The sequence below is a fragment of the Macaca thibetana genome, chromosome 19 (genome assembly GCF_024542745.1).
Source record: "Macaca thibetana thibetana isolate TM-01 chromosome 19, ASM2454274v1, whole genome shotgun sequence".
Classification (NCBI taxonomy): Eukaryota; Metazoa; Chordata; class Mammalia; order Primates; family Cercopithecidae; genus Macaca; species Macaca thibetana.
This window is the reverse complement of record NC_065596.1, coordinates 16597660-16609217: the sequence shown is the minus strand read 5'-3', so window position 1 is coordinate 16609217 and position 11558 is coordinate 16597660. Positions and strand designations below refer to the sequence as shown.

Genomic DNA, 11558 nt, shown 5'->3' with positions numbered 1-11558 from the left:
GTCGTTCTCATTTTTAGCGGGAGGAGCAGTCCTTGCGTTAAGCGGTGTGAGGCCCTTTAAGGCCTCATTCAGCCGCACTCAGCATGGCGGCCTCAGTCGGCCTTCCAAGTGTGGCGCGGGTGGGGAGGGGGAGGGCGGGGCGGGACCGCTGTGCGCCTTGTAGTGAATAATTTAAAGGGACCGCGCCTGCGGAGCCGGGCGGAACGGTAGCGGTGTTGGCGCGGAGTGGACCCCGGCTGCCGCCCCTGGGTGAGTCCGGGTTTCCGTTGGCCTCGCAGGAGTGTCCCTTCGAGGGTCATTGGCGAGCCTCCGCTTTCCCACATCTGTCCTCCGATTTCTGTTAACTCTAGACTTTCTGATGTTCCCATCCCCCCACGTCCCGGCAGGTGTTTCTACACCGGTAGCCAGGTGTGCCCTGGGGTGAAAGAGGACAGGCCACCCAGGAATTTTCCAAGTAACGACTCGCAGGCTCCGAGATTCCTACCCCCCGGCCCCCGAATTCCCATTAATACTCTAGCGGTGTCAGAAACATCCTCAGCTTCCCAGAAAAATCCCAGTAATGTTCCAGCATCTCTCAGTATCTTCCAAGGAGCCCGCACGCCCTCCCCAGGCCCGCTCTCATAAGCACCCCAGGAATGTGCCCACCCACCTCCTGGTTTTCCCAGCAGTAGTACTGTAATCCTCAGAATCTCTCAGTAACTTTCCAGTGACCCCCCATCCCCACCCACTAATTCCAGCGTCTCTGGTTACGCCTCCCAGCAATGGCGCCACCATCGGTCCCGGAGTCCCAGTGATGCTCCGTGCCATAGAGCCCCCATAACTTCACTACTACGCGATAGTAAATCCCTGGCAAAAACCAGCAGCGCCTTGCAAGCCCACACCACACCAAGCATCCCAGGACTCTTCTGAAACGTGGGTATCAGACGCCTTTGCGGATGCCCCGACAGTAGTCCCGTGCCTCCCAGCTCCTGGGTCTTCCCGGGGGCAGGCTTGGGTCGGGAGCTGGGTATCTAGGTCCCCACCCCCGGACCCCACGGCTTGCGGGCCCCAGTTTTCCTGGGGTGGGGCATTCAGTGTTCGACGGAGTAGGGAGTGCGGCCTGGAGGGTCGGGTGATCAGGCTTGATCAGTCCCGCAGAGGGCAGTGACCCGGGAGGAAGTCACCAGGTGCAGGGGACCGTGCCCAGCGGGGACCTGCCTTCAGGCTGCTGACAGTCGGTGCCAGGTCGGCCTTTGGCCCCGGGGTGGGGTTGGACGGGCGGAGCGTCTGGTAGGCTCTACGCGTAGGCGAAGGGAGCCGGGGACTCGCCTCATCTCCTGGCCTGGGCCGGGAGGTCCGTTTGCTCCATTCCTTAGTCCCGCAGAGCCCCTCTAGCCGCGCCCCTGGCAGGTGGAGACGCTTCACCCCCCCGGGGGCGGGGCTTAAGCTGGGGGCAGGGCTTGAGGCAGGGGAGGGGCGGGCCCAGATTGACGACTTGCACGGGTTCCTTCGACTCCTTGATTTCCCAGGACTACGGGCTACCAGATCGGCAGTCCAGCTGGAATCAACCGATGGAGGCTCCGCTGCAAACTGGAATGGTAAGGGATGGGGCGGGGACCGGGTAGGCGCGGGCTTGGGGCGCCACGGGGACTACAACTTCCGGCGTGCTCAGCGCGCATTGCATGATCTGGCGAGAACACGCTGCGTCCGCTTGGGCGGAACTACGTTTCCCGGCATGCACTGCGGGCCGCCGGGCCTCAGGGAAGAGTCGCGCCCCCGGGGAGGGAGCAGCACTGGCCCATTCTGCAGATGGGGACATCGAGTCACGGGCTGGCTACTAACTCCTCGGGGGCGAAGGTGGGGGAGAGGGATGGGTTCCAGGACGTCCCGGAGCCCGGGGAAGTCTCGGCGGGACGGATTTGCGGTGCGCAGCCAGTGCCGTTTGTCCCTCAGGTGCTGGGCGTGATGATCGGGGCCGGAGTGGCGGTGGTGGTCACGGCCGTGCTCATCCTCCTGGTGGTGCGGAGGCTGCGAGTGCCAAGTGAGCACCCGAGGGACCCCTCTTGGGAGGCTGTGTGGTGGGGGAGCCCAAATGCCCGGGTCCCGAGGCGGCAGAGATGGGGATTTGCTGGCGTCTGTTCGCGGTACCCCAGCTCTAGCAGGGTGGAGTCTGCACAGAGCTCGGAGTGCCCCTGTCCCCACCTATCCCCAGAAACCCCAGCCCCGGATGGCCCCCGGTATCGGTTCCGGAAGAGGGACAAAGTGCTGTTCTATGGCCGGAAGATTATGCGGAAGGTGAGTCCGTGACCCCTGGGGTCTGCCCTGACCACACAGAGGCCGCGCCCCTTCCCTATTTACACGTCTTAGGCTCCACCACCGCTCCTTCCTTGATGGAGACCCCCTGGATCCGTCTGCCTCTCCCCCAGGGTCTGAATTAGCAACTGACCCATCCCGCCTTCATTCTTCCAGGTGTCACAATCCACGTCCTCCCTCGTGGATACCTCTGTCTCCGCCACTTCCCGGCCACGCATGAAGAAGAAACTGAAGATGCTCAACATTGCCAAGAAGTAAGGCTGTGCTGGGTGTGACCTGGTATTAGGGGTTATGTCAGGGGCCTTTTGAGTAATCAACCCACACCAAAGTGTTGTGGAAGTCTTCCCATATTGGCTGGGCGCCGTGGCTCACGCCTGTAATTCCCAGCACTTTGGGAGGCTGAGGCGGGCAGATCACCTGAGGTCAGGAGTTTGAGACCAGCCTGGCCAACATGGCGAAACCTCATCTCTACTAAAAATAAAAAAATCAGTTGGGCGTGGTGGCATGGACCTGTAATCCCAGCTACTCAGAAGGCTGAGACAGGAGAATCACTTGAACCTTGGAGGTAGAGGTTGCAGTGAGCTAAGATCACGCCACTGCACTCCAGCCTGGGCAATAGAGTGAGACTCTGTCTTAAAAAAAAAAAAAAAAACGTCTTCCTGTTTCAGAGGGATATCTCTGGACTCTCCTCTGAGGGGCTATCTCAGAGCTCTTCCACACCAGACACGCTGTCTCTAGGGTCTCTCTTCCCTGAGGGCTACCTCAGTGATGTTCTCCTTCCACTGGGGTATCTGAGCTATTTGTTCCCAAGTCAGTATCTCAGAGGTCTTGCTATATATTTAGTGGGGGAGTCTACATCAGGGGTCTCCACGTAAGTTATTTCATGAGTCTCCTCACATGAGTGGTTTTCTTCCAGGGTACTTCACTAGGTAACTGTGTTTCTATGATCTCCTAAAGGGGCTATCTGCAGCCTCCAGCCTCTCTTCTCCAGCGGTTATCTCAGGCATCTCTCTACATCAGAAGGCATCAATCCTGTGTTATGGACCTTGGAGTTCTTCCCACACTGAGGAGGCTGTTTCAGGAGTTTCTGTTCCCTAGGGGCTCTTAGGAATTTTCTTGCACTAGAAATATAGGAAGGATGCATCAGAGATCCCTGTTGGCAGCAAGGAGCTATCTCAGGGTCTGTGAGAAAGGCTCTCCAACTCTCTTTGCAAGTTGAGTGCTGGCTCTGGGATCCCCTTATGTCATGGAGTCTACCTGGAGGTCTGCCTTAAGGGTTTCTTCACACCAGGGCTCTCCATGATCAATAGTCCTGCAATGGCAGGCTTTTCTTTCTTTTCTTTTTTTTTCTTTTTTTTTTTGAGACGGAGTCTCGCTCTGTCGCCAGGTTAGAGTACAGTGGCGCAATCTCGGCTCACTGCAACCTCTGCCTCCCAGGTTCAAAAGATTCTCCTGCCTCAGTCTCCAGCGTAGCTGGGACTACAGGCGCACGCCACCATGCCCAGCTAATTTTTGCATTTTTAGTAGAGACGGGGTTTCACCATGTTGACCAGGATGGTCTCGATCTCTTGACCTTGTGATCCATCTGCCTCAGCTTTCCAAAGTGCTGGGATTACAGGCATGAGCCACCGGGCCTGGCCAATGGCAGGGCTTTCTATAAGTTGAGTAGAAGGGCTATCTCGAAGTTCCCTATGATCAGTTGAGGGTCCATATCTCAGGTTTCTCCACATCACAGGAGCTGTCTCTAGTGTCTGCATACTCTTCAGGGACTACCCTGATGTCTTCATGATTGTCAGGGGGCTATCTCAGCTTTCCGTGACCTAGGGAAGAGTTAGCTCAAGGTATCCCTGATCAGAAAAGGAATAATAATAATAATAATAATTATTATTATTATTATTATTTTGGAGACAGGATTACACTCTGTTGTTCAGGCTAGAGTGCAGTGGCACAGTCACAGCACACTGCAGCCTTGACCTCCTGGGCTCAAAATATTTCTCCTGCCTCAGCGTCTTAAGTAACTGAGACCGCGGGCATGCACCACCATGCCTGGCTAATTTTTAAATTTTTTGTAGAGATGGGGGGTCTCGCTGTGTTGCCTAGGCTGGTCTTGAACTCCTGGCCTCAAGCAATCCTCCCGCCTCGGCCTCCCAAAGTGCTGGTATTACAGGCATGAGCCACCACGCCCAGCCAAAAAAGGAATTATATTGGAATTTCTTGATTTCATTGAGTTTAACCTAGGGTCCCATCCTCCAAGGTCTATCTCAGGGATCTTTTGCCAGTGGAGAGTCTTGTCTCAGCAATCACTGTGACTTGTGGGGAAGGGCTTGCCCAGGTCCACAATTAGCAGAGGGGCTATCTCTGGATTCTCCATTGATAATGAGGGCTACTTCAGGGACCTCTGTGGCCATCAGAGGGGCTGTCTCAAGGTTCTCTCAGACTGGGAGGAAGGTCTATCTCAGGAATGTTTACGTAGAGCAGAGAGGCTGTATCTTCGGTCTTCTCATATATTGGAAGCCATGTCAAAGGCATACTCACGTTAAGGGTAATATCTCAGCAGTCTACTCTGTGACTACTAGAGGGAACGTTTCAGGACGCCCACGACAAACATACGTACCATTTCTGGGCTTACCCTTATCTTGGAAGCTATGTCGGGGTCTGCCTCCCTAAAGGGTTCAGCTCAGGGGCCTATGCCTAGTGGAGGGGCCATCTCGGAGAACTTTAGGTCTGGAGTCCTAGGGTTTTTCCATAAAGGGCCAGATAGTAAATGTTTCAGGCTTTGCTGGCCACATATGGCCCCGTTGCAACTCTTTGACTCTGCTGCATGGGAGCAGCCATAATGATATGCAAATACATGAATGTGGCTTTGTACCAATAAAACTTTATTTACAAAAATAAATGTGGCCAGCCGGGTGCAGTGGCTCACGCCTGTAATCCTAGCACTTTGAGAGGCTGAGGCGGGAGGATCATTTGAGTTTAGGAGTTTGAGACCAGCCTGGGCAACATGGGGAAACCCCATCTCTACTGAAAATACAAAAAATTAGCTGGGCGTGGTGGCGCACACCTGTAGTCCCAGCTACCTGGGAGGCTGAGGCAGGAGAATCGCTTCAGCCTGGGAGGTGGAGGTTGCAGTGGGCTGAGATTTCGCCACTGCACTCCAGCCTGGGTAAAAGAGCAAGACTCTGTCTCAAAAAAAAAAAAAAAAAAAAAAAGGCTGGGTGCAGTGGCTCAAGCCTGTAATCCCAGCACATTGGGAGGCCGAGGCAGGCAGATCATGAGGTCAGGAGATCGAGACCATGCTGGCTAACACAATGAAACCCCGTCTCTACTAAAAATACAAAAAAAAATTAGCCAAGTGTGGTGGCGGGCGCCTGTAGTCCCAGCTACTCGGGAGGCTGAGGCAGGAGAATGGTGTGAACCCGGGAGGCAGAGCTTGCAGTGAGCGGAGACCACACCACTGTACTCCAGCCTGGGCGACAGAGCAAGACTCCGTCTCAAAAAAAAATAAAAAATAAAAAATAAAAATGGTGGCTGGCCTGATTTGGCCAGCAGGCCAGAGTTTGCTGTACGTGAGCCCTAGGGAAAGAGGATGTGGGGGTCTCAGGTTTGCCTGAGCCTTCTCCCTGTCCCCCTCATCCCCCGGCACCCCTCCCCTCCCACCAGGATTCTGCGCATCCAGAAAGAGACCCCCACGCTGCAGCGGAAGGAGCCCCCTCCCGCAGTGCTGGAAGCTGACCTGACCGAGGGCGACCTGGCTAACTCCCATCTGCCCTCCGAAGTGCTTTATATGCTCAAGAACGTCCGGTCAGTGTTGGGATGCAGGTGGGGGTGGAGGACTACAGACGTGGGGCCGCCCTGACCTCCAGCCTCTGTCCCCCACTGCCTGTCCAACAGGGTGCTGGGCCACTTCGAGAAGCCGCTCTTCCTGGAGCTCTGCCGCCACATGGTCTTCCAGCGGCTGGGCCAGGGTGACTACGTCTTCCGGCCAGGCCAGCCAGATGCCAGCATCTACGTGGTGCAGGACGGGCTGCTGGAGCTCTGTCTGCCGGGGCCTGTGAGTGGGCCTCCCCAGGGGCTGCTGCAGGAGGATGGGTGGTGGGGATGGGCAGCAGGCAGGTCTGTAGAGCTGGTGGTCTTTGGAGATGTGTCATCGGGAGTCAGGGGAACGAGGGTGACCAAGGACATTTGGGGTGGTCGGCATGGTTGCTCAGTAGTTACAGGTATTGAAGGACAGGGGATGCCTGCTGGTTGGAAGGCTTGGCAGGTTCCCCTGAGAAGGGATGGGGGGTGTCAGCGATCATTGGGATGGATGAGGGGGTGACATGCCAGTCACCAGGGTGAGGCCACCAAGGATCCCTGGTCCCCTGTGTCTCAGGACGGGAAGGAGTGTGTGGTGAAGGAAGTGGTTCCCGGGGACAGCGTCAACAGCCTTCTCAGCATCCTGGATGTCATCACCGTGAGTGACCAGTCCCTGGGGCAGGGGGGCTGGGGTGCGAGGACCCACCCAAGAGACCAGGTTGAAGGAAATCACCGGATCCCCAATCTCTGATTCATCCCTGATGCTGCCGATGGCCCCTCCTGGGACTGGCGCCAGGAAGGATTGGGGGAGTAGCGAGGGGGACTCGCAGCCCCTGCCCTTGTCTCTCTTCATGCTCTCCCCTCCGCCAGGGTCACCAGCATCCCCAGCGGACCGTGTCTGCCCGGGCGGCCCGGGACTCCACAGTGCTGCGCCTGCCCGTGGAAGCGTTCTCCGCGGTCTTCACCAAGTACCCGGAGAGCTTGGTGCGGGTCGTGCAGGTCAGCGGGCCCTCGCCTCCCGTCACCCCCCGAGGGACCCCACCCTGGCCCCCACCCATTCCAGGTTCCAAGGGGCAGAGGCCCAGCAGCCAGCAGGCGCTGGAGCTGTGGTTATCGGCCTGGAGCAGCCAGATGTCCGCAGCCGCGGACTCCTCCCTTAGCTGCCTCGCCCCATTTCCCCGGACTGTGGGTCTCTCCCTGGTTCCCGCCCCACCCCTTATGCTGCGGACTAGCCCTGCCCACTATCTGGCCCTGCCCCTGACCCCGCCCCTGACCCCGCCCCATCTTATGGCCACACCCCTCGAGCCCTGCAGATCATCATGGTGCGGCTGCAGCGAGTCACCTTCTTGGCGCTGCACAACTACCTGGGTCTGACCAATGAGCTCTTCAGCCACGTGAGTGGGTGGCGGGGAGCGAGCACTGGCGGGATGGGGGCGGGATCAGGATGGGACTCCCAGGACAGGCCACCAGCTGTTCTCTGCCCCCAGGAGATCCAGCCGCTGCGTCTGTTCCCCAGCCCCGGCCTCCCAACTCGCACCAGCCCTGTGCGGGGCTCCAAGAGGATGGTCAGCACCTCAGCTACAGACGAGCCCAGGGAGACGCCAGGCCGGCCACCTGACCCCACCGGGGCCCCGCTGCCTGGACCTACAGGTACCTAGGGACCAGAGGTGGGACCCAGCCTTGCCCAATCTCCCAGGAAGCCCCGTCTCAGCCCCCAGACCCTTTTTTAGTTCTACAGAGTCAACGTGACCCTGTCTAGCCCCACAGGGACCCCATAGCTGGGTACCCATGTCTGACTCCTGACTGGTACCCAGGAAGCTCTGGCCTCATCCCCAAGGACCCATTGGAATTGCTTTCACTAGTTCATCCGTCCCCAGCGTCTCCTAATCTCCCAACCTGCTAATCTGCCTAGTGGCTCTGACGAGCAGGAGCCTGAACATGTGTCTCCCCCAGGGGACCCCGTGAAGCCCACATCCCTGGAAACCACCTCGGCCCCTCTGCTGAGCCGCTGCGTCTCCATGCCAGGGGACATCTCAGGTTTGGAGCATTGGGTCTGGGGGGAGGGCCATGGGGCTTCCGGATTTGAATCCAGGTCCATTGCCTGCCCATCTTGACTTTTTTTTTTATCTGCGAAATGGGAATACTGCCAGTACTTCCCGGGCACTTTTTGGTAGGTATTCATTGAGATAGTGCTTCTCCCACCTGTATTTAGAAGGATTCAGAGAGAGAGTGCAGGCATTGATTGGTCATGTCTGCTACAGCAGTGGCCCATGGCAGGTTGCTATCCATTAGTCTCAGACCGCAACTGTGGTTACTCTCATCTTTTTCTTTTCTTTTCTTTTGAGACCTGTCTCCCAGCCTGGAGTGCAATGGTGCTGTCAAAGCTCACTGCAGCCTCGAACTCCTGTGCTCAAGTGATCCTCTAGCCCCAGCCGCCCAAATAGCTAGAACTACAGGCCTATACCACCATATCCGGCTCATTTTTTAAAAATCTTACTCTCATCTTTATGGCTTTTGTTGCCCTCCTGCCCACCTGCAGGCTTGCAGGGTGGCCCCCGCTCCGACTTTGACATGGCCTATGAGCGTGGCCGGATCTCCGTGTCCCTGCAGGAAGAGGCCTCCGGGGGGTCCCAAGCAACCCCCGCTCGGGTAAGGCCTGGGACCCTGGCTGGTGGTGGAGCCCGCTGGGGAAGGTGGCTGGGAGGGAGCATCAGGAGGTCACAAGCCTGCCCCACTCAGACCCCTACTCAGGAGCCCCGTGAGCAGCCAGCAGGCGCCTGCGAATACAGCTACTGTGAGGATGAGTCGGCCACCGGCGGCTGCCCCTTCGGGCCCTACCAGGGTCGCCAGACCAGCAGCATCTTCGAGGCAGCAAAGCGGGAGCTGGCCAAGCTGATGCGGATCGAGGTGGGCAGCCGAGGGGAGCTGGGCCCAGGGCATGAGGGAGGCCTGGCTGCCCCCATCTCAACCCCCCTCCCTCCCCAGGACCCCTCCCTCCTGAACAGCCGAGTCTTGCTGCACCACGCTAAAGCTGGCACCATCATTGCCCGCCAGGGAGACCAGGTGAGGCTGACCCCTGACCTGTAACCATGCCACCTGAGATCATTCCCTCTGTCTTCTGTGACCTCTGATCCCTGCCCTTTGACTGTAAGACCAGCACCTTCTCCCATGGAAACAGACCTCTCTCATCCTATCATTTCCAACCTCTAACCCTTGGATCCTGTGACCCCCACCCCCAACCCCACCCCATGTCCTCTGGACCCATCAACTCTTCACCTGTGACCCCTGAACCTTTCGCCCGAGGACCCCAACTCCGAGATCGCTCCTGCCTGCCCTGGCTCTTCCTGTAATTCTGTTTTCTGAACTTCTGATCCTGCAGTATTCGCTAACGTGTCTGCTTCTCACGCTGACTGCTGCCAGGATAGGGGCTCGATAAATGGCTACAAATTGCCATCTGGCCCTGGAAGGCCATGAACCATGGGGGCGGGGTTTCAGGGCCTTGTAGCAGCACCCAGGATGTGTAGGAAAATATATCCCACTATTCTGTCCACTGTTCATATGGGGAAACTGAGGCTTGTCAAGGGTTAGTGACCCGACTACCAGCTGAAAGTCAAGAAGTCCCAGGGTAGGAGGAGGAGGAGGAGGAAGAAGAGGAAAGTTGAAACCCACACTCTGCCCCCAGAGTGTGGCAGATGATCTAGAAGGTTCTCTGCTTCCTCATCAGTGGAATGGGGTAATAAAGAAGAGATGCCCAGTTTGCAGAACCCCAATGAGCCTTTTTTTTTTTTTTTTTTTTGAGACAGAGTCTTGCTCTTGTCACCCAGGCTGGTGTGCAGTGGTGAAATCTCAGCTCACTGCAACCTTCACCTCCTGGGTTCAAGCAGTTCTCCTGCCTCAGCCTCCCAGATAGCTGGGATTACAGGGTTGTGCCACCATGCCTGGCTAATTTTTGTATTTTTAGTAGAGATGGGGTTTCGCCATGTTGGCCAGGCTGGTCTCAAACTCCTGACCTCAGGTGATCCACCTGCCTCGGCCTCCCAAAGAGCTGGGATTACAGGCATGAACCACCATGCCCGGCCTGCTGCGACATTTTTGATTGTTAGGATTTCACCGGGTACTGTTTCTGACACCTGGTGGGTAGAGACCAGGGATGCTCAAATGTACAGAAGCAACAGGCTGGAACCATCCAGTCTATTATCCACAGTGTGAGGTTTGTAAGAGTGACAGGTGGCCAGGGAGGGGGTTTAGCAGCAGCTAACTCTGAGGAGGGCCTGTGGTGACAGTGAGCTGTCATAGGCACTGGGACCCCAGCACTGCCCCAGGCTCGGGGGAGAGAAGCCTGGGGCAAGGTCGGGGTGGGGTGGGAGCTGTGGTCCTACTGTTAGCCAGCTAGGGTGTTGCTGTGTCACTTGACCCAGTGACTCTGCTGTCCCCTTGAACCACCCATGGCAGGGATGGGCTCTTTTCTGGAGAGGAAGTCGAGGCTTTTGCGAGCTGTTCTTAGTACAGCTGAGGAAGTAAGGTTACCTTGTGGCTTCTTTGGGGGCCCCTGGGCCCTGCTTATCTGGGAGACTGTTGGCCACAACCCAGCCCTGGCCTGTCAGTGTACCAGGCTGGTCTGCAGCCCCTCAGAGCTTCTCTGGGTTGGCAGGACTTTTGTTAGAGACCCCCTGCTTTCCTGTGCTTCTCCTTGAAACTTTTTTTTTTTTTTTTTTTGAGATGAAGTCTTGCTCTGTTGCCCAGGCTGGAGCGCAGTGGTGCGATCTTGGCTCACTGCAACCTCCGTCTCCCGGATTCAAGCGATTCTCCCACCTCAGCCTCCCTAGAAGCTGGGACTACAGGCACGTGCCACCACACCTGGCTAATTTTTATAGTTTCAGTAGAGACAGGGTTTCACCGTGTTGGCCAGGCTGGTCTCAAACTCCTGGCCTCAAGTGATCCACTCGCCTCACCCTCCCAAAGTGCTGGGATTACAGGCATGAGCCACCGTGCCTGGCCACAGTCTGGAAATTCTGTCTTAGAAGGTTCCAGCATGTGTTTATATCTCCTGGGACTGCGCCTCACCCAGGGGTCCCTGCAGTGTTTTGGCAGGTGGAGCTTCACTGGGTGCCAGACAAGTTGGTGTGGTGGATAAAGAAGGAATCTCTCCATTTCTGGGCAGTTTCAGTTCCTTATTTATAAAGGGGTGGAACAGGAAGGTGTCTAGCTGGTCAGGCTACCCAAAGAAGAAAGAAACATGTGTTTACCCAGCATTTGCCCCATCCCGAACCGTGTGCTGCCAGCTGGACAAGAGGCAGGAAAAGGCCTGGGCATGGTGGCTCACGCCTGTAATCCCAGTACCTTGGGAGGCCGAGGTGAGCGGATCACTTGAGGTCAGGAGTTCGAGACCATCCTGGCCAATATGGTAAAACCCCATCTCTACTAAAAATACAAAAATTAGCCAGGCGTGGTGGCAGACGCCTGTAGTCCCA

At 56.9% G+C, this 11558-nt stretch overlaps 1 protein-coding gene across 6 annotated transcripts in view; it reads left to right on the top strand.

The window, feature by feature from the left end:
- The first annotated feature begins 10 nt into the window (after window positions 1-10).
- The window catches only part of PNPLA6 (patatin like phospholipase domain containing 6), a 29006-nt gene continuing 17458 nt past the window's right edge, over window positions 11-11558 (top strand). For 2 of the 6 annotated variants that reach the window (XM_050770042.1, XM_050770041.1), the window contains exons 1-13: window positions 1717-2020; window positions 2192-2274; window positions 2449-2546; window positions 5953-6093; window positions 6184-6343; window positions 6665-6745; window positions 6958-7086; window positions 7401-7481; window positions 7575-7737; window positions 8041-8124; window positions 8627-8736; window positions 8827-8994; window positions 9073-9150. In XM_050770042.1, the coding sequence (XP_050625999.1) occupies window positions 1789-2020; window positions 2192-2274; window positions 2449-2546; window positions 5953-6093; window positions 6184-6343; window positions 6665-6745; window positions 6958-7086; window positions 7401-7481; window positions 7575-7737; window positions 8041-8124; window positions 8627-8736; window positions 8827-8994; window positions 9073-9150 (1608 nt within the window). In that variant the 5' untranslated portion in view covers window positions 1717-1788. Of the gene's footprint in view, window positions 250-737; window positions 913-1508; window positions 1578-1708; window positions 2021-2191; window positions 2275-2448; window positions 2547-5952; window positions 6094-6183; window positions 6344-6664; window positions 6746-6957; window positions 7087-7400; window positions 7482-7574; window positions 7738-8040; window positions 8125-8626; window positions 8737-8826; window positions 8995-9072; window positions 9151-11558 lie in introns of those variants that run through there. The other 4 variants (XM_050770044.1, XM_050770045.1, XM_050770043.1 and 1 more) reach the window with 4 other exon arrangements.